At 40.5% G+C, this 25,012-nt stretch overlaps 2 protein-coding genes across 2 annotated transcripts; both read right to left on the bottom strand.

Annotated features, from left to right (window-relative positions):
- Positions 1–1,834: 1,834 nt before the first annotated feature.
- On the bottom strand, positions 1,835–10,923 carry LOC309579947 (solute carrier family 2, facilitated glucose transporter member 11-like; the record flags this gene model as incomplete). The annotated part of the gene is made up of 12 exons (XM_082293539.1): positions 1,835–2,041; positions 2,362–2,489; positions 3,422–3,497; positions 4,548–4,649; positions 4,725–4,835; positions 5,882–6,069; positions 6,683–6,831; positions 6,977–7,106; positions 8,466–8,590; positions 9,186–9,346; positions 10,206–10,304; positions 10,900–10,923. 12 exons carry the CDS (start codon positions 10,921–10,923, stop codon positions 1,835–1,837), a joined length of 1,500 nt encoding a protein of 499 aa, XP_082149665.1.
- Positions 10,924–16,852: 5,929 nt separating this feature from the next.
- LOC309579948 (solute carrier family 2, facilitated glucose transporter member 11-like) lies at positions 16,853–24,742 on the bottom strand (the record flags this gene model as incomplete). Its single annotated transcript, XM_082293540.1, has 12 exons — positions 16,853–17,059; positions 17,396–17,523; positions 18,313–18,388; positions 18,712–18,813; positions 19,417–19,527; positions 20,545–20,732; positions 21,097–21,245; positions 21,851–21,980; positions 22,322–22,446; positions 22,926–23,086; positions 23,686–23,784; positions 24,719–24,742. 12 exons carry the CDS (start codon positions 24,740–24,742, stop codon positions 16,853–16,855), a joined length of 1,500 nt encoding a protein of 499 aa, XP_082149666.1.
- Positions 24,743–25,012: the final 270 nt, after the last annotated feature.

Raw genomic sequence — 25,012 nt, 5'->3', positions numbered from 1 at the left:
CCCTTGACCACACTGTCCCCACAGCACAGCTCTTGCTCCACTGAGCACAGGCAGAGGGTGACCTGTGCTCCACATGGCTGTTCCACTTCATTGTCACAGTAATGTTCCATAGGGCATCGCTTGCTTCCTGGGAAGGGTCTTTTGAGAAAGGCTTTCCTAAATAACATCTAATAAATAACTGAGAGCAGAGAAGTGACTCACTAGAGAGTCTCTCAGCAATGCTACACAATGCCACTCTGCTTCTGTTTCCAAAGATTTCATGGACTGTTGTAATGGAATGGTGTTTTCAGAATGACTGGTAGGGAAGAGAGAATTCTGTTTTGCAAAAATTTGATATTTCTTTTCTGTATTGGTAGCTGTCTCCAGATGACTGGTAGTTTTTAATCATATTGCATGTATATGGAACACTACAAATTACTGAGTTTTCTGACTTCAGTACACTTCATGTTTTGTAGATATATAGTTCTATTTATGTAGTTGCATTTAGTGACATATCTGAAGTGTCACTCAGTACTAAAGGCAGGAATAATGGAAGACCCCAATCATGGAAGGATATGCACACCAGCTACCCCTGAGGAGATCATGATGTGGGGAAAGAAATGCTTGTGGAAGCCAGAAGTTTTATTACAAGGCAATCTGCCATTTTTATTATGGTTACCATTTGCAATTAAAATTAAGTAGCAGTTAAGATGAATGATTGAATTCTTATTTTGAATAACCTTATTTGAGTTGAAGTAAATATGCCAGTCAAAACAACAGCAGAGGTAAAACCACTTATTTTACTGTGCAAAGTTTGGACTCTAAATTGTATAGTGTTCTTCACAGTAAGCCTTAGTTTTGTTCATGTTCTTCCTAATAGTATTGCTTTCCTTCTACGACCATGTGAGCCTCTCACTAATAGAGGGAAACATGCAGAATATTAGACACATTCTAAAGAAAAGCCCCATGGGCCTGTATATTTCAAAAAAAGTTTCTGATTAAATCAGTTCCAGTCTGCGGTGGTTCTTCTGGGGTAAACTTGTTCCAGGTAGCTGAATGTCACACAAGGAAAGCAGCAGTTCAATTGCTGCAGGATTCACAGCCCTTCAGATATCTGTGGGAATTCTGTTCCTGGAGGAGGAGCTACAGACTCGAGATGACAGCAGTGATGGGCAGGATAGCACAGGGTACCTAAAATGGCTGTATGTGCTTGGGGTTTATGGTGCCTGGATTCTACCCATCAGTCCTTCAGCTCTATTGCTGCTGAAAGGCAATCTGAAATGGTTGAAGTCTGTCAAACTAGATACTACCCAAGGACAACATGGCACTGTGCATGGGAACCTGGCAAGGTTTGGTAATTCAGTTGAATCTAGAGAAACAAAGAATTTATCTCCTATTCCACTAAATTTTTTCTTTAATCTGTTATGGATTGAACACTAGCCAGAGATAGCAAGCCAAGAACTTCACTGTTCTCATTTCAATGCTGTAAAAACATACTCAGAAATCATAGAGAGAGAGGATCACAGATCTTTCCTTTCTCTGTGGTCAGCAGAGTGTTTATAAATTCTACATGTAGTTTCAGTGTGTATTAGTTGCTCTGTTAAAAAGAGATTTATACATCAGCACATTAAGCCAAAATGCTCATGATTCACATGAGTCTATCCAGTTAATATCAGCCCTTATCCCTTTTCAGAGTGGAGTGCTTGAGAAAGTAGCTGGTTTGGCAAAATGGGAACCTTGTAAGTGACAGATAGGAAAGCTGACAGTCCATCTGGAGCAACTTGTTAGTAGGAAAATGGCAAATGTCTTTTTTTTCTACTTTTTTTACAAAAACCTGATTCCCCCTAATGGCCGGTCAAAGCCTGGTGCAGAAGGTATAATCCTCTGTGACATGATTTGGAGTTGCTGGAATACACTTGTTTTTAAAGTTTAGCTTATTGAATTCTTCTGTGATTTCCATGATTGATTTCCCTTTTGTTTCTGGAAGGAACAGGTGGATAATTATCCCTGAAGTGAAAAGTACCACCATAAAAATGAGGAAGCAGAAGTGCTTGAGTCTTTCCTGTGGGGAAGAGCAAAGTGAGAAAGAGAGCAAGATGAGCATATCTTTGCTTTAGTCACTTTCTTGGCACATTTTTTGTATTTGGGTACCAAAGCATTGTGAATTTGATAAGGAATTCTTTCCATTTTGACCTCTGACAAATATTTCAGTCTGAGTATTGGGTAAATGAGGGCCCTTCAGCTGCAAAAGTGGAGTTGGGAGAGCAGGTGCCAAGAGCACCCTAGACTGACACAGCACTGTCACCTCTGCTGCTCATCCTCCCGCTCCCATGGCTGGCTGGAACTGAGTGCTGTGCGAGTGTCCCAGGCAGAGGCACTCACCACAATGAATGGGAAGGTTGTGGCAATCACAAAGACTCCCAGCCAGTTGAGAACTGAGCTGACCACAAAGGCAGGAGGTCTGCAGGAGAGCTTGAAAATTTCAGCCCTGGTGGAAACTGTGGCACCACCTGAAAGGAAAGAATAAGAATTGCTACTTGTTGATGTGTTTGTCTTCAACATTTGGATTGTTACTGTTACACAGTCAGCAAATAGATGCAACTATCATGGACTGGCATGAGTATGAGAATTGTGTAGCGACACTGAGCATGTTGCTCTTTTTTATAAAAGAAAATGTTTGTGGCATCTAATAAACTGCTATCAGTTTATTAAAGTGGTAAAATACTCAAATAAACTTCTGGGGAAGTCCAAGAATTAAGTATTTGACACTTGAGAAAGCCTGACATCCTCTCATGAAAGAAGATGTGTCAGGACAGAATGACAATTATTATTGCTAAAAAGAATTCCCAGTGTGATTCTTCTAGATCACCAGTGAGTGATCTTCCCAGATTTACTTCCTGGGCATTTCAGTTATGTTTTGAAGTCACAGGACTTCAACTGTTTTGAGTTAGGAAAATAATTCAACCCTGCCATATGAGAAGGCAAATATTTTGAACAATATTAGCCGTTATAAAATAAAATTTAACGAGTAGCAGGCAATAAATGCTAGGAAAAACTTACTCCAAAGTGGGTCTTCTGCACTGCTGTCTATGTGGGATAAGATGTAACATTACACAACACTGAATTTAAAAGAACTCTTGCTTTTCTTTTTCTCTTTTTTTCCCTAGCATTTAAAAAAAAATCTTTTACCCATCTGCTTTTGCTCTATTTTTGCTGTATTTTTCCAGTGTGTTGCTTTCCTCTTGTTAGCAAAACCCAAACCTGGTGGTACTGAATTTTATGTCCAATGGATAATTGGACCCACAATGTTTAAATGACTACAAGATTATGTTAAATGAATTTACTTATACTAGATATTGTGGAATATAATGCGGTATTTTTCTAACCCTATTAATATGCTTACATGACTCAATTCCTTTATTTCCTTTGATTGAGAACTTACCTGGCCCAACAGCAAAGACAACTGTAAACAGGATAATGAGAGCAAGGCTGCAGTATGGCATCCAGAAGTACCAGTCCTGGGGGAAAAAAGTCCGTAACAAACTTCTGGTTGAAAACTGTTAATAGCCCTGGGTGAGGAATGTTCCTTCTTTACCAGCACTGTCACCTGAAGGAAGAAATATTCAGTGTGTGGGAACCGAGAGATGTGAGTGCTTTACTCTATGGATGGAGCAGTTGAAGTCTTTGTTAGGTGAGCAGAGACGCAGGTCTGCCAGTGCAGAGCAGCCGCAAATCTCGGAAGGCTCCAATTAAACGAAGTCTGAAGAGTACTTTTGCACCCTGTGCTTCTTTCTTTTTGACCTCATAGTGCTTCCTCTGATCCTTAGAGATATGAGAAGGACAAATCACATCTTTCTTCACTTTTGTTAAGTTACAGATTTAATAACTAGTACTGAAAAAGAGTTTTTCTAGATTTTAGCCAAGGAGAAATGAGACTCGATGCTTTAGGAAAAAAAAGATTTCTCTCTCTTGTGTTTGAGAGCCTTCATGAATGGAACAAAATCAGAAGTCTGCTGCCACCTTGCTTCCAGGCTAATTTTACAGTGTATCTGTAGAGCTCCGGGTGAGTACTGATAACCCAGGTGATTTGCTTCTGAAGAAGCTACAGCAATGACTCAGAAGTATCATTGCTCGAGAGGCAAACCGGACTCCAGTCTGTGAACAGATAATGGTTTCCCATAATTATCTGCAGCAAAGTTCAATTTCAAATTAACTGATGCAAAAGGTCTGGGGTTTTGTTGTTACTTGTTAAAAACAGCATGAATAGAAAAGGCCATTTTCCTAGGACTGTCTTGTGATCTGTGCTGGCTGGTGTTTGCTGCTTGCAGTCTGATGAAGCCAGGAACCAGTCTCCCAGTGTTTTACATGCTCCTTGCTAAGGTCATGGGATCATATTGAAAGGAAGGCAGGAGTACAAGAGACTACTGGCTAAGAGAGACTTTAATCCTACATGTAGACAAGCTTGGTTTAAGCCTCACTTTCCTTTCTCAGTAGCGTGGTCCTGCCAGTGAGCTTTAGGTCAGAAATAGAATAGACAGAGAAATCTGCTGTGAGCAGTATTTCCTCACCTGCAGGGAGAGAGTCACAGTGATAGCAGCTAGCAGTGAACCCATGATCCAGTAGCCTCCTTTTAGGAGCACTTTCCTGCCCAGTCGCTCAATGATGGAGCTCTGAAGGACAGAAATCACATCAGTGTCAGTGCTGGAGAGCAAAGTGTGTCCCATTCCCCTGGTAATGTGACTTACACAGACTACAGCAGCTATGAGTTCAGAGAGTCCAATAGAGAGGGTCATATAGGAGGCCATTTGTTCATCAAAGCCAGCTGCCTGGAGGACTTCAAAAGTATATAAATATATCTGGAAAAAAACCCCATAAAACAGTAAGAGAAGAAAATTATTGATTTCTTACCCAAACCTGTGTGACACTGCCCTAGATATGAGCTGCTAGTCAGGGAGCATGCATCTCAGCTTTGGAGTGATCTAGAATTCTGCACTCTTTTTGGTAGTATTCACTTTATCAGAAGACAAAAATATTATAAAATGTAATTCATTTATTACTTAATTTCATAAAAGATAAAATACTGAGATAATTTGACATCCAGCTGCTACAATGCAATTAGGTTTGCAGAATCCTGATTTAGATGCTTTCAGAAACACCCAGGTTTCTGAAAAGGTATCATGTTTTCAGAGCCTGTCCAAAAACATCATTGTAGGATATTCTCAAGAAAGAAGAGTGCAGGTTATGGACTCATGAGGGGGTAAAACAAACACCTTTTCAAGTATCTCTGCTAGTGCTTGGAGATATGCTGAGGTGATAAAGATGCCAGTTTAAGCTGTGTTAGATTCAGCTGTATATTTCCTTTACAGATGGTGCTGCATTGTGATGTTAGAGGTAGGAGGGTCATGCAGGCAATTACAAAGCTGTGTCTTCAAAAGGATCCCAGAAAAGTGCTGCTGAGAGCAAGAGCAGAGCTGCAGAAGCTGCAGAACAGGGAGCATGTTTGTTGTTAGCTTTAAGGGCAGAGTGAGCAGACTGCCATCCCAACATCTCAGGGTGCTAGGAGCCAGGGGACAAATAGCAGCAGTTGCAGCGAGCAGTCATATAAAACTGCAGATTTTGCCAGTAGAGGGTGGGCTCATTTGTAAGAGTGAGTTCCTGAGCCCTGCAATGGCTCCCAAGGTGGCTGTTCAATGAGCCTAACTAGAGAGGAAAGTAATCCCAGCAAGGACCAAGAGCTGGGCAGAGACATGTCACACAGAGAGCCCAGACAAGTTTTGTGGCTGCTGCTGCCCTGTAGAAGGGCTGGCAGACAGCAAGGTTTGGTCTGAGAAGCCTGAGAAAAATGGAGGAAGCTCCTGTGAGCCATGAGATCTTGGGACATTAAGGGGGAAATACACTCAACTGCATTGATGCCACATAGCTGAATTGTGGCGGTCAGAATAGCTGTCATGTACAGCTGCCAACGGAAAGCTGGTTCTTTCACTAGTTCCAGGACACTCAAGATCTTGGTGTTTTTCATTGTTGCCTTCTCTTTCATGATGTCATCAATCTCTGCTTGGTGTTGGCCTTCACCCCAAAGCTGCCTTATGGCTGTGGAAAAGGAGAGTGAGACCTGCCGTGTTAATTCGCCTCTGTTCCCTAAGGAGTTTTCTGAGTAGGTGATAGAAGTGCCTGGCAGCCCAGTGTGCATGGGCGGGGGCTGTGCTGAGAGGCAGAGATGTCTTATAGGGTGTTCCATACTCCTGATCCCCTCCTGCATAGTGGGACCTGCTGTGACAAAGGGGCCTAGTGGGGTGCGCACTGGTTCCTTCCCTGCCCATGGAGCCACTTTTCTGCCTTCCTCCTTCTCTCAGGGTGTGAGCAGGGTACACAGGCAACAGCCAGAGTTAAGGGGTGCCCAGTGGAGCCCTGCAGTGCAAACAGCTATTTTTCACTTATCATTTGGCATGAATCATCAGACCGACAGTGCAGGTGGTGTCAGCTGAATGCAAAAGGTTTTGTAATACACAGCTGTAGAGGGAAGTAGTTTAATGTTCTATGTGGGGACTACAACAATAATGGATTCAGTAGGTATTCACAAAGCCATGTTGGAAATGAGCAGGGAGAAGCTTTGTCCTATTTATTTCTTTCCATATGGGGAAAGAAAGCATCAAAAAATTATTCTAAGTCAAGTGAGGAACAGGAACCTGAAGCTCTCAGTTACCTTTTTTGCAGCCTTCCTGGTCTCCTGCATGCATGAGGAGATATGGTGGGGACTCTGGGAAGAAGGGAAGTGTGACCAGCTGGACCAGTGCTGGGAATCCACAGGAGGCCATCAGCATGGGCCACAGGGACTGGCTGCCCAGCAGCTCCCTGGTGGGGATAAAATGTGTGTGTAGAGTAAAAGTTCATTGCATTGGCTTTGAGGAGAGAAAGGAATGGATGGAAAAGGAGAGGAAGAAGCAAAAGGTTGAAGGGATCCAGAAATGAATTGTGTTGGTAATCAATTGCATTATACCTTTGTCCTGAAATTTGCCCTATGACTTTTCCCAATGACCAGAAGAAGGAGGAAGTAGAGTTTGCAAATCCACGTAGCTTCTTAGGGGAAATTTCTCCAACATATTGGTGATGTAGAGGAACGCAAAGACCTTGAGGTGAAGAAAGAAGACGTAACAATTGGAAATAAAACTGGACGTAAATAATTAAGCATTACAGAATACAGCTGTATACCTCAACCCACATACGAGACTTTTCAGGACTAGATTTTTTAACTGTTTCTACAAAAGTATTGGTTGTCTTTGCAGAGTGCAGTTTCCTGATCTTAAGAAATGTACAGTTTTCCCTTTAAAGTGTAGATGTAGCCTCATCATAAGATCTCCTGTGAGCCTTAGTGTATTTTAGAGGACACAGAGTATGCAAGTGCTGAATAACTAATCACTTTTTAGCAGTAGTTAACCCACATAATCTCAGCCTTTTATGGCATAATGCTATTGAAGAGCTGTATGGTAGATTCATGGCAAATTATCACATGCAGTGCTATAGTCAATACTGATTTGTATGTGATTTAGATGGAGATATGAGTATTTCTTTTCTGCTATCCAGCAGTAATTTTTTAAATTTCAGACACAGTTGATGTCTCCAGTTATTAACTCAGACATGCTGAATACTAGTCTGGGAACAGAAGCTTGTTTCTCATGTGGTGGTCACAGCCCCTTTCATCTGTTCCAAATGCAACATGTTCTTCTCTTGGCTGTATGTAATGTCAAAGCAATCTCTTTAGATTGCAATGTTTTTAACAAAAATCAGGTTTTTGAATGAGGCCTGATACAGATTCTAGACCAGAGCAGGGCCCCTGTGGTTAAGCAGTTCTCAAATTACAACCATAGCTCTTCAACACAACCGTATGTCAGAGAAGCAATGTACCAAATTTGGTTATTTGAAAAATAGGCATTAACTTCTAAGTTGACTCTTTAATAAGTTAAAATAGGCATCCCAGTGAATATGCAAACAATGGAAAAGCAAGTTTTGTGTAGGGGAAAAATACAAAAAAATACCAATACTGGATGTTTTTACTGCCTGTAGTCTACTTGCCAGGAGTGATTTTGGTTTATTAAGCCCAGATCTTTTTATTAGTCCCAAGAACTTACTATTGGGGATACTCTGCTTTATGAAAATACTAGCTTTAAACCATATAATTTTCAGTACTGCCCATCAAATTTAAGAAAATACTATAAATTCTTTTTCCTTCAGAAAAACACCTTGTTTTGTGTGGTAGCAAAACATTTCTGACAGCTCTGAGTATTTATACACTTTGCAAAGCTGAATTTCATTTGGTGTCAGTGAAATTAGTAATAATTTTGTTCTTTATAGCTGGGTGTTATAGAAAATCTTCTTACAAAACACCACTGACTTTAATATTTTCTTTTCTTAGTGGGGGTTTATTATTTACTTTGAATAAAGATGTAAAATTTTGTGAGATCCTTTGACCTGTGGGAGAAATCACTCACCTGCACTTACTCCACACAGGAAGCGTCCAATTAGAATCATCTCAAAGGACTGGGCTATTTTACTGCAGCCCATGATAGATGCTGCCACTATCATGAGCACATTGTTGCACAAGAGACATTTCTTTCTGTAAGTGCAAGAAAATGAAAAGATTTTTTGTAACTCAGAAGGGAAATGGCACTTAATGCCATGTAGGAAGTCTTGGCTGAAGTTGTCTTGATAGTTTTGTGAAATTACACATACATGCTCCAGGCCAAAATAAGCACTGGGTACTCTGGACTCATGGTGTGCCTTGGCATGTGGCTGGACCTGGGAGTTTGGGAACACTTCTGGGTTGTGTAGGCAGAGAAAAGTCTGAAAGCTTTTCTGCACTTGAACATCCATTGTGAAACACATTATTGTAGCACCAGCAAGGATCTCAATGCTTCTGTATTTTGAGTAGCACTTCCAAGAACCCATCCTGACTTCAGCCAGGTGCTGCCTTTCCTCATTGCTGAGATTAATCCAATCTGAGTAACTGTGCCTGGTAGGACAGGCTGGCAGCACAGCTGATTAGTCCATGCCACAGGACATCAGCAGGAAGCAGGAAAATCAGCTGACACCACAGCTAAGCTGGCTGTGCTAACAGCCATGGCAGTCTAAAAGTCTGTCTCATTTAAAACCTCAACTATCATTTTCTTAAGCTGAGATTCAATTGACACATTGTCTTTAAACATACATACTTGCCAAATTTGACAGTGAGGTATCTGCTTCCTGAAGAACCAAAGAGACCTCCTATACCAAAGATGGACACGGTGATAGACCACAGGAACAAGAGGTTATCCTGTTGGATGGGATAGCCATATCGCTCCAGCCAAGTTTCATTGATGAAAGCCTTAACATGCTGAGACAGAAAAAGAATTTTTGTTAACAATACCTGTGACAGCAGTGCAGGTATTTTATTATACTTACAAAATAATTTTGTTGCTTCAGCTGAAGTTACTATTTCATATAGGCTTTAAAATTATGTGTTAGCTAACAGACATAGTATAACAGAGTGTGCTATGCTCATTCTGCCATTAAAAGTTCAATCTTTGGGGTTTTTATCCTTGAAATCTGAGGAACTGAGGCATGGACTGGTACTAAAGAATAGTGTAAAGAGTACTACAAAGTTCTGCAAAGGAGTTATGGATTTTCTCTCACATACCTGCCAAGAATGCCACATTGCACAGTGCCTGTTCAGTGCAATTCCTAAATACCTTTTCACTCAGAACTTAGTGCTGTGAAGCCAGAAAATAATGTTTTTCCCGTAAGGTGATGTCTACAAAATAATGATGTCTTCCCTCTAGACTTTAGTGCCTTTAATGGAAGTTTTACCTGTGATCAGTGGAGAGATGCAGACCTTTTTCTGGAGCGTGGCTTACTTGTTCTACTTTTCTGTGGGGATGGATAACCGTAAAAATACCAACTGAAACCACCGGAGTAGGCACACGTGCTGTAAGATTTTAGGGGAGACAGATGCCACCCTACTCAGTGTGTCTTCTGAAGAACAGTTCTATTAACAACAACTTGCAGATCTCTCTTTTCTTCTCTTTGCAACACTTTGACGTGTTTTGCTTTTCATGATAGCATAGCATAGCAAATGGGAAATGAGAGGAGAATACTGTGATTAAACCCTTTCTGAATGCCAGAGGAGCATCCTCAGTAAGCAGCGTAGACCCCGTGTTCTCATTAACCAGTGTGTCCTGTTCATCTTTGCCTACCTGGGACATGTAGGTGATAGCAGAAATTTGAAAGCCAATTTGGAATGTACCACCAATCCCCAGGACAGTGATCATTCGAAAGAGCCCCTGGTACTGTACCTGCAGAAGTAGAACAAAACCTTCTTAAGGTTGTAGCCACATCAGGCTGTTCTCACCATGTGTCTTTCATTCTCCAGAAACATGTCATTTGTTCAGGGGATTTTCAGGTAGGAACGTTCCCTCTGCTTGCCCTGGCATGAGATGTCCATCCTCCTGTGATTTCCCTACATCCTACTCAAGGAAGTACAGCTTCCACAAACATCTTTGTCAAGGCACCACAGCTGCTAGCAACCAGTCCTGTTCCCTGCTACTCAAAACCTCTGCCTGCCATGTCTTGCACTAAATAATCAATTGTATTTAACAACGCACCTTTTTTTGTCAGGTAAGCAAAGCAAATTATGTTTGTAGTTAAGCAAATATTTTCCAGTCAATTAAAACATTTGACACATTAGCATATTGATAAAAATATGACAAAGATGGATGGCAGAGCACATGAAGTGCTGTAATACCTTAAAATAGTGGGCAGAGCCACTTCCAAGATGCTTGTAGTGAATGGAAGCCTTGTTGTTCTTAGCAAGATACTGATTTTGTTTTCCTTCAAACCCCAGTAGCACACAAAAATGTCACAGATGTAAATACCCCACCAAGTACTTACCAGGTTTGATAGGAAGCCGGTCATCTCTGGCTGAGGGCTGATTGTCCGGTGTGTGATGTGTCTTTGTCATTACAGCCTTGTGTTCCTCTGTCTCCTGCCTGCTGGTACTGCAGTGGGAATTTGGCTTCAGGAATCAGAGTTAAATTTTTACTATTTCATCTTCACTCACTTACATTTACTTCGACTGGCTAAAGTTAACACTGCCAGATTAAATATTTCAGGAAATAATTACATCTAGTCCAGTCTCCAGGGGGAAAGTTTCAAAGCAGAGCAAATTTGCATCTGGGGACTAGTGAGGGCTTTGGGAAGGGAAACAAGAAAAGTTCAGGCAAAACAATGCAAACAGTTTTCCAGGAACAGTAAAATGCTATGATACAGACTGGTGCATGTATCTGCCATAATAGATAGAAAGCAAAAAGCAGCTGTTACAAGGTTTAGGTACTGTTATTCATTAATAAGTAAAGTATGTGGTGTTCTGTTTCGGACTCTTTGATACAGTAAATATTGTAATTAGAAGAAAAATAGACAAATTTCAAAGCCTAATTTTGCTGTTCTGGCCTTATGAATCAGTTAGACTGTGCTGAGGAAGGCTATTTGTAGTCTGGTGTTTATAGTGATGTTTGTCAACCAGGTGTGATGAAAAAGCAGTAAGAGACTGAGATTCATGGAAGCTGGCAAATAAGATAAATATGCCCTAATAAATTGGAATAGGACCACTGGGATCTTACTCCCTCAGGTTTTACCTTTGACACAGAACAGCTCCAAAATCAGTGTTGCAGGCATTGAAAAATTACCTTTGACTCCCAGAGGGTCCTTTCTTGTGAGGTAAAGCTCAAACTGTAGCTCTACGTAGATTCTGCTGGAGCCAGCACTTGAAAAAAAGAGGTTGATTTACCTGGGGCTTTCACGTGTGGTTGATGCCCTTTGCTGTTCCTGCCTTCAGTCTTCTGCTCACTCTCCTCATGCCAGGGGACTGTCCCCTGCCCCCAAGGCCTGGGGTGGGGGCAGATGGGACAATGGGGTTATACTGAAGCCCTCAGTAAATGCTCAAGCTCACCCTCGGGACTTGTACTTTCAGTTTATAAAACACAGAATGCAATTATTTACAGATTTATTTATCACTGCAAATATGGTGAGTATAAATAAATGAGAAAAAAAATGCATGTTAATATTAAAACCTTGGTTACTAGTGTAATTCCAACTATTGTCTTTGTAACTGCATAGCAAATACTGTTTATCCTGGCTTGCAATAGTGTTTAGAATGAGTTAGCATTTTTTGTGTTTTCTCTTGAACACTGACAATATAACTACTTGCACATCTCTTGGCTATCGTTTGAAAATGTTAATGTTTCCTTTTCACTGTGTGTTTTTTCTCAAATTGTAGTGAGGTGTAGGGAGGCTATGTCAAAAGGATTCACCCCTTGAAAATAATTACTGAGGACCTCAAACAGCAGCAAATTCCACCAGCTCACAGTGAAATTTCTCTTACATTTTAAAGGTGTTTCTGGTAATTCTGAGCCATGGTTCTATTTCACCTTATTAGCAGTTTTAGGAAAATTTCATTCTAGGAGCTTACTTCTTGGATTTTGTCAAGTCAATGAAATGGACCATTTCTGTTGAAAATGTCACCTGTATTCTTGAAAAAGCTGCTACACTGCAAGTTGTGCACAGTTTCATGGTTAAAGAATTATTACTGAGTTAAGGAGATCTTGTAATTTTTTTTTTTTTTTTAATAGAGCTGTAAGAAATGCTTGTTGTGAAATGGACAAACACATGGAACCCACCCTCATGAGATGTGTCAAACAGTTTTGTCTAAAGAGCTGAAAGTCAGGCTAGCTTCTAAGCCAGCTTGAGCCACACTAGATTGCTCATTGTTGATGACTGAAGCCATCTTCAGTTTAATTTCGCAGTGAGAGAAACTCAGTGGTTTCTTTTAGATTTGACTTGGGTTTGTTATAATCCAAAACTCAAAATGAAACTTTGAATAACAAAATTGTGGAGACTGGAACTAAAGGAGACATTTAGGTACAAAACATGTTCTAAGTGAAATCTAAGAGTTTCACATAGCACATATTTTATGTTACAATCACTTATTGATTGTAGACTTCTCTCAGATTTTCAAGGTGATATGAGAGTGACTCTCATTCATGAAGATTCCACTTGTGTCTGTGAAAAAATATTTATGTATTTTCCGATAATAGAAAACAATAATTTGCCTTTGTTTTGCAGTCTGCAAGCATCAAGGTCTTTTATGACCTTAATACATGGTGTTTCTGCTGACCAGCTGGTGTAGGTGATACTTCCTCAAAAGAAGTACTTCCTGTAAAGGAATGAGGTCTCTTCCTAAAATCTAAAGTGCCAAATTCTTTGATTATTTTCATAACAAAGTTCCCCTTTGTCTCTGGAAGGAAGAGGAAGATGAAGATGTTGAGCTGATGAGGACCTCAGTAAAGATAAGGAAGCAGAAAGACATGAGGTTTTCCTGGAAATAAATCAGAGGAAGATAATTTTATTTTATTTTTTTGCTTCTCCTTTTACAGCATTTTGAACATGATGACAAAATGATGATGATGGCAAAGTTTAACTTCATGAAATCCAGTTTGTTTGGTTACTGTGACATGGTACACTCCAGTCTTTAGGTGTGAAACAGCAATAGAAATAAAATATTTAAATTTTTCTTCTTTCCTGATGGCAAGATAGGCAGGGTGAGTAGTCAAAATAATTTGCGATGTTGCTTGCAGAAGTATGAAAGAGAGACCCTGGGATGGGATTAAAACAACTCATAAAGATTAATACTGGCAGGTTAATCATATACTCACTGGTTTATCAGTAACTGCAAGAGATGCAGCAATAGTGAGCATTTGGGAGAACAGACCTCCTGAGGTCTGGCACTTTGGATTAGTGCAGTTTGGGAGGATGAATGTTTGAGATGGAAAGGTTCATCAAGCTGTGAAGCAGAGGAGATGCCCAGCAAAGCAACCTGACTTCTTGTAGGAGACACTGGAGCTATATCAGAGTCAGCATGGCTGGACTTCATAAGAGAGGGAGAGAGGGATCCAAGGCTGATGGTTTTAAACCAGCCATGGTGCTGTCTGACAGGGATGAACAGTCCTTCTGCAGTGTTCCAGCTGTGCTTCTGCTGAGACCAGTTCCTGCAAAAGGACCAGCAAAGAAAGTAAAATCAGAGAGAAGGAACTGAGACATGAAAGTGGAAGTTACCACAGCAGAACACACCATTGATCTGGTACAGTGCCAAGAGTTAACACTGATCCCATAATGTATTTTTCCATCTCTCTATTGAGTTAGTGACTCTATGACTTTAATGTCTATTCAGCACCGTTCAGAGGTACTGCCACTTGCAATTGCATTTCACTGTGAAACTGGTGCAGACCAGGAAAGAACAGCATGGAAAACATAAATGTTTCATTTTTGTTCCATTTTGCCTCACGCTGTTCTTATTTTCACACAGGAAACTCAGGCATTAGAAATTCCCCTTTATAGCATTGCAAGGGAAGCTGCAAACTGTGCTGTCAGAGAGGGCATAGGGAAGAGGGCATGGTAGCTACATCTGTTAAGTGGAGGGACTGATGTGTTTGTTACCTGGGCATGCCCAGTCAGAGGCAGCTATAGGCCAGCTCTTGTTCTTTTCTTCTGCAAAGAAGGGTGTGTGGAAAGAGCTGGGAACGGAAAGTCAATGGAAACAATTTGCAATTTGATTTGGGAAGCATCCTTTACATTTTGACCCCACCATCAGTGTCTCCTGAAGGTGCTGTATCTGCTTTTCTTGTCATGGATGAGGATTTGTTCATAGAGGTTTGAAAGGGATCATCCTTTGTGAGGGATCCACCAGTTCCCAACACAAAGAGCATTACAACCAACCACTGGTACTGAACATGCAAAGAACAGTACAATCTCATCACAGAAGAAGCTGTGATATCATAGTCCCTGCATTTCTAGGATATTGGCTTGTTTGATGATGTTTAAACAATCTCAGCAGAACATGCCCGCCATCAATGCAAAAAAAAGGTCAGAGAGATAAAGGTTGTGGATTTTCAGTTTTGCTACTCTTCTTCACATTAACTAACTAAACCATCCACAAAACCTTTCTTTTCAAATGTACCATTTCATAGCATTATCAGGCTAGCAGCTAGGAAAATAGCCTGATAGTATCACACTTGGACATGGAAGCAAGCGGGAGCAGATAAAAATGGTACAGAAATACCTCACCATTTAAGAACTAGATGAATTTAATTTTTTTAAGTTAATTTTTCTAACCAGCTGTAACTTCCTTCAAAGTTTCCATGATGATTTAGTCCAGAATATTGTCAGTGTCTTTTGATTTTTTTAAATTTTAGATGTTAGCTCTAATTTTTACAGTAACAAAATTAAAAGTATTATCCCCTGCCTATCCTATTATTTTGAAAGAAGTTTGGTAAATATGTAATGCATTTTCTGTAGGTATGGTGGTTGCAACAACCAACCTCTCAGTTCTTCTGAAAGCTAAATGCTAACAGCTGGTGCTGCCACCTGCAGTACTCACCACTTCTGGAAGGAGCTTGTCCATCTTTATATCAAAAGGATGGCTGAACCCAGGCAGACAGAACTCTGTCAGACTGAGGAAATGTTTTCTCTCATGCCTTTTCTGCACCTTCAGCTTAAGTAACCATCCTACTCTGAGGCTGAGGTTAATGTTTACTTCATAAGATTTCTGTTGATTTTGTAGCAGTTGGACAATGCTTAAAATGGGTGGATTAAATATTTCAGTCCCTCAACAGGAGAGGGCCCTCTGAATGGGAACAGTCAGTAGCATGAGTGCTCCCTATTTTGATATAGGGATTGATGAAGGGAGTGAATATAAAATCTAACCCAGGTTTCAACTGCTGAAACACACACTCCTGCTTTAATATCAGAGTTTCTTCTGTGGTTATTCCTTTAGAAGCAGTAAATATATTATTTGAAAATTTTAAATAGAAAACTCCCTAAAACTCAACACTAATTCAGAGCTCAGCACAATGATAATAAATAAGAATGGTAAAACTGCAGAAAGAAAGGACTTCATGGTCCTGCTAAAGAGGAGGCATGGAATACCATTTGTAATCATGACAGAAAAAGGAAAAATAATTGATCATCCTATACAAAGGTAGAAGAGTTTGGGGAGAGAAGTGATTAGATGCTGCAGTGGTCAGCAGGACCGGCAGTCCTTGAGTAGCACAGTCCAGAGGTGGAGCTCAGCAGTGGTAGAGTGTAGGACTGTGTGCTGATGTGCAGCAGCAGAGTGCTGCATGTCCTAGGCCAGTACAAAGCTAGCAGACACAACTTCTTGTTTTTTGAGCAGTTACTTATTTATAAAATGGGCTGAATTTTCAAACTGTCTGCTGTCTCAGTACTCTCTCAAAGTCTTACTCTCTGTATCTCTCCAGGGCACTTGTCTTCCAGCTCTCAGCACTGCATGTGTATTTATTAACCCATGTGCCATCCATGAGGCACCAGAATGTATTACAAGAACTTCCTCCTGATTTTGCTACAACTGATATGCATGGAGAGTGCAGTCAGTTTGCTCCAGAGGATGCAAGTGAGAGTTTGTCTGTACCAAATGCCCAGGGATCAGGGCTGATCCCTGACAGTCATAGAGACAATCAGGACACACAGTTACTCGATGTCAGCTCACGGAAATAGAAGTTGTTATTCATGTTTATGCGTGTGCAGTGTTTGTAATCAATACTAAGTCCTTTAGAGTGTGATAGCAAAAAGAGATGACATGAAAATCGTTTGCAAGAACTATGCCTATGTTTAATCCTCTCTTCATCCTACTCTTAATCCTGAGCAGAACCTTCTTATAAAGTAAGAAACATAGACACAAATCTTGCTGCTTTAAAATGATAGCAATGGAGGAAGACTTGAAATACAACGGATGTGTTATGCCTGAACAGTGGGAATTACTTATGGTGGCTTATCAGAGCTTGGTGCAAAATGTCTTTTCCTCAGCAGCATTTATCTCCACAGCCTGATGACGTTTCCTCTTAAAGTGGCAGGTTTTAAATTCTTCTGTGATTTCGGAGGTTGACTTCCCTTTTGTTTCTGGGAGGAACAGGTAGATAAGAACCGCTGAAATGACCAGGACAGCAATAAAGATGAGGAAGCAAAAAGGACCAAGAAGCATCTGGAGATAAAAAATAGAACAAGATGAGTGATTTCCTTGGCAACACTTGCCCCTACAGATTCTTGAAATTTGTTGATCTGTTCCTGTGAAATAAGGAATAGGGTCATTTTACAGAAACAATATTTATTTGTCTTTTAAATCTCTTCTTGGGGCAGAAGATGGTTTCTGAAGTATTGGGAAGTGTTTTATATAAATCATCTTCCTATGCTGTACCAATAAGGAATTCACAGTTTTGATAATCTACAAGTCATTTCATCCTACTCCCTGTCTAGATCAGCCTAGAAATCCAGATTAAATTGGCAGAGTCAAAGAGAAGATTTGAATCAAATTACATACTACAGCAAAGGGGAAAATCATTCCAGTGAATGTGAGGCCTAGCCAAATGATGATTCCACCAATTACAAAAGCGGATGCCCTTGTTGAGAGGGTGAAGACTTCATTCATGACAGACACAACAGCTCCAGCTGAGGAAAAAACAACAAAAAAAGTGATAGAAACATTGTTGTAATTGACCATTTCCCATAGAAGTTACCTCAGTTCTGCTACTGTGGAAATTCTGCTGTGTTTTCAAGACATTAGTAGTTGTCATATACAACCCTTACAATACTAAAAGCTGCCATTTGAACTTGGAGACTTTAGTAACTACTGGTAGTGTTTAGTCAGAGAACTTCCAGAGTAAATACTGGTCTTAGGTGAGTGAGGTTTTAACAGAGAGCTGTAAGTTTGGGTCTGGTGTTACTGATGTAGGCAATTAAGAGTGACATTAAGAGAGGACAAGCAAGAACACAGAAGTGCTATGAAACCGATTATGCATGCTGTCAGGTGTCATTCTTTCACAGAGTATGATTTTAGAGGTAAGTTGAGAAAACTCTGATATTTTAGAAAAGCTTATCTCTGCCCTTTGGCAGAGATCAGACATTTGAACTTTTGTGCACTGAACAGTATTTACACTGTGCAAAACAAGTCTTCGTTAATTGATTAACAAGAATTTATTTGGTTTGAACCAGTAATCCAGTGAGAGAAAACAGGGTCCTGATTCATCTGGGTGTGAATGATTTAATATAATTTGTTAAAGACATTGTTTCTTGAGTGATTAATTCATCAAAAATTGAGATTCCCTCAATCTCTGTCTCAACTAAGCTGTTGATTTTCAAAGATATACTCACGCATTCTAGTTCTACTTCTAATACATTCATGGCCTGTGTTTATCCCTGTGGTCCAAGCTTTCCTGTGGCTTTTATTGTTGTACTCACCTGGTCCTAGTCCATAAGCAATGATGAATAAAAAGATGAGAATAACACTGCAATAACGTAACCAGAGGAACTGATCCTAGACAAAGGTGAAGGGAGGGAAGAGAATAAAAATTACTTTTATAGCTGTAGCACAGCTGATCCAAGCACAGGAGCAGAAATATTTGTGAAAAAGCCCATGATCCTGAGCTGTGTAATAGATGCTCTCTAGACCTACTTATCCTTCTTTACTGAACACAGCGGAAGGCCAGAAGCCGCTTGTTGTGTCACGTCCACAGAAGTGAGCTTGTATTTAGAAGATATTCTGACCTGCTGGTTTGGACATGAAAGCTAAGGCTGACTATCTGCTGTCCTGCGCAGAGAATTCTGATGCAGGTGCACTCCAGAGAGACATTTGCTTACGCTCAGCAGAAGGCTTGTTTCAAGCAACACCAGTATCAGTGCCATCAGCAAATAACCACCACACAGGAGCATTCGACGTCCAAACCGATCGATTATGGAGCTCTGAGGAATAGGAAAAAATTGCCTGTCACTGGAAGCATGGCAAAATCCATCTGTGAGCCATCCAACAAATCAAGCATACTCCTTGAGCTCTTTTTACATCAGAGAACACAAGTCTTATTGGTACCAAGTTTGTTGTTTTATTGAACTCCTTCTAGACTCTGTAATTCTATGAATTACCATCACTGCCCAGCATTGCAGCTACTTCTACTGCCCAGCTACTTCTTAAACACTGTAATCAATGGAAGCATGTTACAGCTCCATTTGAATGTATAGATACACACAAATACATGGAAATGAGTACACATATTTATTTTTGAATGACATTTCATAAGGGATTCTTATACGGACCATGCTGCTCTTAGTGACCAGGGCTAGAACACAAGAAGTTGGATACTCACCAGGTCTGAGAGGAAACCAGCCATTTCCCCTTGAAAGATGGGAAGAAACACATGAAAGTCGGGACAAAATTTGCAGTGGGTGGTAACAACCACTGTACAGATTTATGCAGCACCACAGAAAAATTCTTTGGTTCATAAGGAGAAGATTCATTTGCTTTAAGGAAGAATACTTTAATTCTTAAAACCCCAGGAAGCTCTGACTTACACAGAATATGATAGAGATGAGTTCAGAGATTGAAACTCCTAGAGATACATATGGAATTATGTTTTCCTGCAGATTGGCTGTCCGAAAAATTTCTGAGGTGTAGAAGGTTATCTGGGAAATAAGAAAAATAAAGCATAATAATAGATGTGATATATGCTTATCCAGCATCACTTAGAACGAGATTTGTCATCACTGCAAAACCAGCAATACATTATTGGGCTTAGGAGAGGTGACATAACTGCTCCAGATGTAAGAAATCAACAGGCTAATGGCAATCAAGAAAAGGGATTTGTAAGTCCAGAAAAAAAAAAAAAAAAAAAAAAGGAAAACAAAAAAGTAGTTGAAAGGAGCATATTGCCTGTAATTGGGGAAAAGGTGTCGTTCTGACAAAAAGGAAAAGGAAAAGGACAAGACGAGAAAGAAAAGCAAATCTCAGTCTTAGCAGACCATACATTGTCATCCAAACAGTTGATTCTGATGACCTTTTCCAGCTGCTAAACAGAAGCTGCTCATCTGCAGAGTCCCTGAGGGAATGGGCACCATTTCCCCACCAGCAGAGTGCAGAGGGAATTCCATTGCTGGAAGCTGGAATGAACCACCTCCAGCAGAGCTCACAGGTTGAACCAGGGCTTATGGAGAGAGACCCCTAGACAAGTGATAAAATGAAGGGGAATGACTGCCAGCTTGGGCTGCATTGGGCTCAGCCATCGTGGAAACAGCTGAAAGGATATTACTTAACGGATAAATGTCCTTTATCAAATGAAATGAAACCGGATGGAAATAGCTGGCCATCTTCTACTGCAGAAGTCAAAGAAAGTGGTGCTGGGTTGCTGCAAGCCTTAGGATACTTGCAGCCCTTTCCTCTACAGACTCTTTGGTCATACCACCCCAGGGGAGTGAAGGCAACAGTGCCCTTGCAGGAACTTCGGCTGAGTTGGATCTCTTGTATTCCCACCTAAGAAGCTCCCTTAAAGGTGTGAAGAATACTGGGGATGATGCCACAGGTCTCAGGCAGTGTGCTCTGTGTGAGGAGGAATAATGTAGCCCCAGAGGAAAGGGACAAGTTGGCATTGTGGTACTTTGGAGGCTTAACAGCAGATCCAAGCACGGGAATAGGGCATACTCAACTGCACTCAGGCCACAGAGCTGTAGACTCAGTAAAAGGAGGACCATGGTACACAGCTGTGGGTACACGGATCGTTCTCTCAGCACCTCTAGGACATTCATGATTTTCGTGCCTTTTGTTATAGCCTTTTCCTTCATCAAGTCATCAAATTCTGTGTGATAGTTCCCTTCTCCCCAGAGTTGCTTCATGGCTATAGAAGAGATAGAATGAAGTGTACTCCTCCATCATCTGCTCCACTCATACTTCTGTGTTTTTCAACTTTTAATGACACTAAATATTTGCAGTTGAGTCCATGCTTTGATTCATAAGTTACTGAGCAAAGGACTGGAAGGAACATCACTTACTGGAACATGCTGAAACTTCCCTGGAAAATGTTGTGGCAGTTAGGGGTAGATCTTAAATATTTCTGATGACTCTACTTGGTCTGGAGGACTTTAATCATGTAATTATCAAGAAATCTGTAGCTGGCTAATAGAAAAGTCAATTCCTGCTGTTAGCTTCACTTTCCCAAGAGTTATGATTTAACAAAATAAGAATCTAAATTTTCCTTTTACCTTTCAAGCAACCAGCTTTGTTGTCTTTTTGCAGCAAAAGATAGGCCGGGGACTCAGGAAAGAATGGTAAAAAGAGCAGTTGAATCAATGCCACCAGTCCAGAGAAGGACAATAGCACATTCCACATGTCTTCAGTTCCTAAAAGATCTCTATGAAAGCATGTTAGAATCTATTTATAGTCCAGTAAAATTACAGTTTATAAATAATTTGGTATTTTCTAAATTCTAGGCTAGCTAAAGAGACACAAAATACATACAGTCCTTGAAAAGTTAATTTGAAATAGATGATGTTTAAGTTAGGGACAGGAAAATAGATTAATACTTTATTTCTTCTGCAAGACTGCAGACTCTTAGAGTTTGAATACTTTCTGAAGGTCAGAATATTCTCACAACAGCCCTTTGAACCAATACTGCAAGTCTGCATGAGGTTATCAAGAAATTAGCAAAATTTTCAGATCTCACAGATTTACTAAGAGTATTTACATAGTCTTTTCTTATTAACTTCAGCAGAGAGACTGCACCTCCAGAGATGGAGTCATCCTTCTCAAGGGACAGGCCTTTCTCTCCCCAGGAAATGACATGGAAACCTCAGTGACTTGTATGGGGTAGATGCCTCCTTTTTGACTGCTGTATTTAAGCAAAATAAAACCCCACCCTTGGTGTATGTCTGTTTCTAGGACTGGGAGAACACCACTTTCCTGCTATATAGAAGAAAAATAAATATAAAACAGACTGAGAAGTAGCAGCACAGGCACCTTAATCCAAGAATTCTTGCTACAGTTTTTCCTAGTGCAAGAAACACTGTGGAGGTCACATTTATAAATCCACGCAACTTCTTAGGTGAGATCTCTCCAGCATACTGAACATGGGCATTCATATGTATTCCTAAAGGGAGAAGACAGGAGAGTGCTAAAGCTGTAGAAAGAAAGAGAAACGGTCCCTTTTCAGTTCCCCTTCAGCTCTCTCCTCTCTCTTCTGAACTCTTTCCCATATATCCTCTGCAGTAATAGGCTGAAAATGCACCTTTTACTTTAAGCAAGCTGTTTAGCTAATCCATCAGATCTCTCTACAAGACCTCTTGAAGGCAAAGGACAGCTTCTCTTACTTTGCCCCAATTTGTTCCTTGTTCCACTGGGTTACAGCACACTCCTGGGTACTCCCAGCAGGAAGATTTCTGTATCCACCCCAAAGAAGTCACATTAACATGGAGTAGTGAGGAGTCCTACCAGCACCGATGCCCTCGAGGAAGCGCCCTGCCAGGATCATCTCAAAAGACTTGGCTCTCCTACTGAAGCCAGTGTGCAGCGTGGCTGTTATTAGGACCACGTCATTGAACAGGAGACATTTCTTCCTGCAACAGCAAACAACACGTGGGTATGATCCATGTTTTACTTTTTCTTCTTTGACTAATATCTGACTGTTCCTCTGGATTTACAGACTGAAGCCATGGCCGTGTTTAAGTCCATTGCTTATAAGACAATCAAATCTGGTTATGAAAAGGCATGAGGTCTTTGCAGAGGAGTGGAAAGGGAAAAGCTAGATTCCTCTTACTCGCTGTGTGAGCAAACCATGAAGCTGAAGGAAACTGCTGGGGGTAAAATGTCAGCAAAAATACGGGAATTGTACGCCAACAAAAGCTGTGGCAAGGGAATCAGAAATATCTACATGTTCTTGTTTCTCCAATGCATGCTGGTGTAGTTTTACATGCTGGGTAAATTCTGTGGCAGCAGAGGGCAGTGAGATTCTGGTATCCTTTCTGTTAGTTGAATAATATTTAATAGCTTCCCCTGTTGCAGCCCTGGGTAGCAAGATGCTGGGAAATATACTTACTTTCCGAATTTTGCAGTCAGGTACCCACTACACAGACACCCTATCATCCCACCTATGCAGTACACAGACACAATGAGGGACCACAGTAACATCAGGGTCTCCTGAGGCAGCACAGAACCGTATCGCTCCAGCCAAGTTTCGTTGATAAATTTCTGAATGTACTGGGACAGAGAAAGAGATTTTTGTTCCACCAAGGCACTAACCATAATGTTCTTCATAACATTTACAATTAAAAAAAATTAGATTAATAGTCATGATTAAAAGTGTGACTATAGGACACTTGTTTGCAATTAGGAGTGATATTTCCTCTCATACAGCCTAATAGTGTAAGAGAATCTTTCAAAAATAAATTATACTCTTTAGTGCATTGAATCCAAGCTCTCCTACACCAAAAAATTAGAACCTTTTATTCATTATAGTAAAGTGCAAATGTTCTTGTGGCTAGAATGGATATAAAGAGAAAAGGGCTGAGCTGAAGGCTGACTCTATCAGCTAGATTTTTTTTTTTTTTTCTCCATGTCATAAATTTTAAGGAGATATCTCAATATATTGTTTCCACAAACTTCTGTGGGAAGTTGTCTTTGGAGCACAGTTCCTAGGAATCATGCGAATTTTGACAGGACAGTATGGCATTGGAAGCAGCTGGGAATAAACTGACATAGCAATACCTAAGAGCTTTTGTAAAGCATCTGCGAAGTGTAAGGCCTAGGACCACGAGGAACAGTTAGAGATGTGATTTTTTTTCTCCAGCTTTGCTTACCGGAGAAGTATAATTTATCACAGACATTTGAAAACCAGAGAGGTGGGTTCCACCAATTCCCAGCACCATAATCATTAGCAATAGCCTCCGGTATTGAACCTGCCAAAGAGAATGAAACACATCCTAAGTTCCTGATACCAGCACACCTTTCAGGCCGTGAGATAATTTACAGGATCTTATATCTTCACATTTCTATGATTAAGAAACCTTTAAAATGCAAAAACCCATCTTGAATTTTTCACTAATCAACTTAAATTCATGGGAAATTGTTAAATTACAAATCTGTACATTCTGCTATATTCGTCTCCTGGTTATTAGCAATCTGAAAAGATACATTCTCTAATTCTGTTAGTTCTGCTAACCACAGAAAACAAAAATCATAAACGCCTTGTTGAGATCATTTGTGTTTACCTTTGTACTAGAAAGAAGCTACAGCTTTCTTGAATCCCTTTTTGCTTTCACCTTTGCCTCCTCAGGGACAGTATTCACCATTTTCCAGAGATGACTCAAGTCTGTCCTCTTAAATCTTATTTTTTTTCACGTTTCACTTTTATGAACCCCATATGAAATTACATTTTTAGAGGCACTATCTGAATTACTCCTATTGGAAATGCTGTGTTTCTATGATGTACACTGAATTTCAGAGCATTCCTCACAAGCACATATGTTTTCAGGCTTTTAGTCAGGTCACACTTTAAACTGATAAGTATCCTCAATTGTTCTTGACAGTGCAGAGCAGTGAAGTGGGAGGGGTTTTGTGTTTTGTGTTTTTCACTAAGTTCTCTATCTTTCCCCAAACTCCCATCTTCCCTGGTTTCCTAGGTCCTCTTTTAAACCTCTCACTGTTTTGCATTTCTAATGTATTTTCTGCAGGTGTCATTTAGTCAATCTTATTGCTGAGCCAGTGTTGTCCCAAGAACATGCTCTGTTGCTCATTTTAATTACAAGAAGGAATGATTCCCTTTGCTGTAATCTTTAAGGACCATGCTGCTCTTAGTGACCAGGGCTAGAACACAAGAAGCTGGATACTCACCAGGTCTGAGAGGAAACCAGCCATTTCCCCTTGAAACCCTGCCCGCTCTGAGAGCCCTTGTCAAGTCTGTCAGATGAGAGAGATGGGTTCCACACTGAGATTGTAAGAGTTTGGGATCATAGCGCAGAAGTTAAATTCTAACTATGTGGCTTTTAGCAAATTGTGTCCTCCCCTGACACTGGCCAGGGCCTCTTCTTGCTGGTTTAATTATTCTAAGACCCAGATACAACAAGCTGATTACAACATTGGTAAATGTTTATCCCTCTTGAATTGGGAGCACTCCCTCTTACTCGC

Source organism: Coloeus monedula (genome assembly GCF_965178545.1).
Source record: "Coloeus monedula genome assembly, chromosome: 18".
NCBI classification, from domain to species: Eukaryota; Metazoa; Chordata; class Aves; order Passeriformes; family Corvidae; genus Coloeus; species Coloeus monedula.
This window is presented reverse-complemented; position numbering and strand designations above follow the sequence as displayed.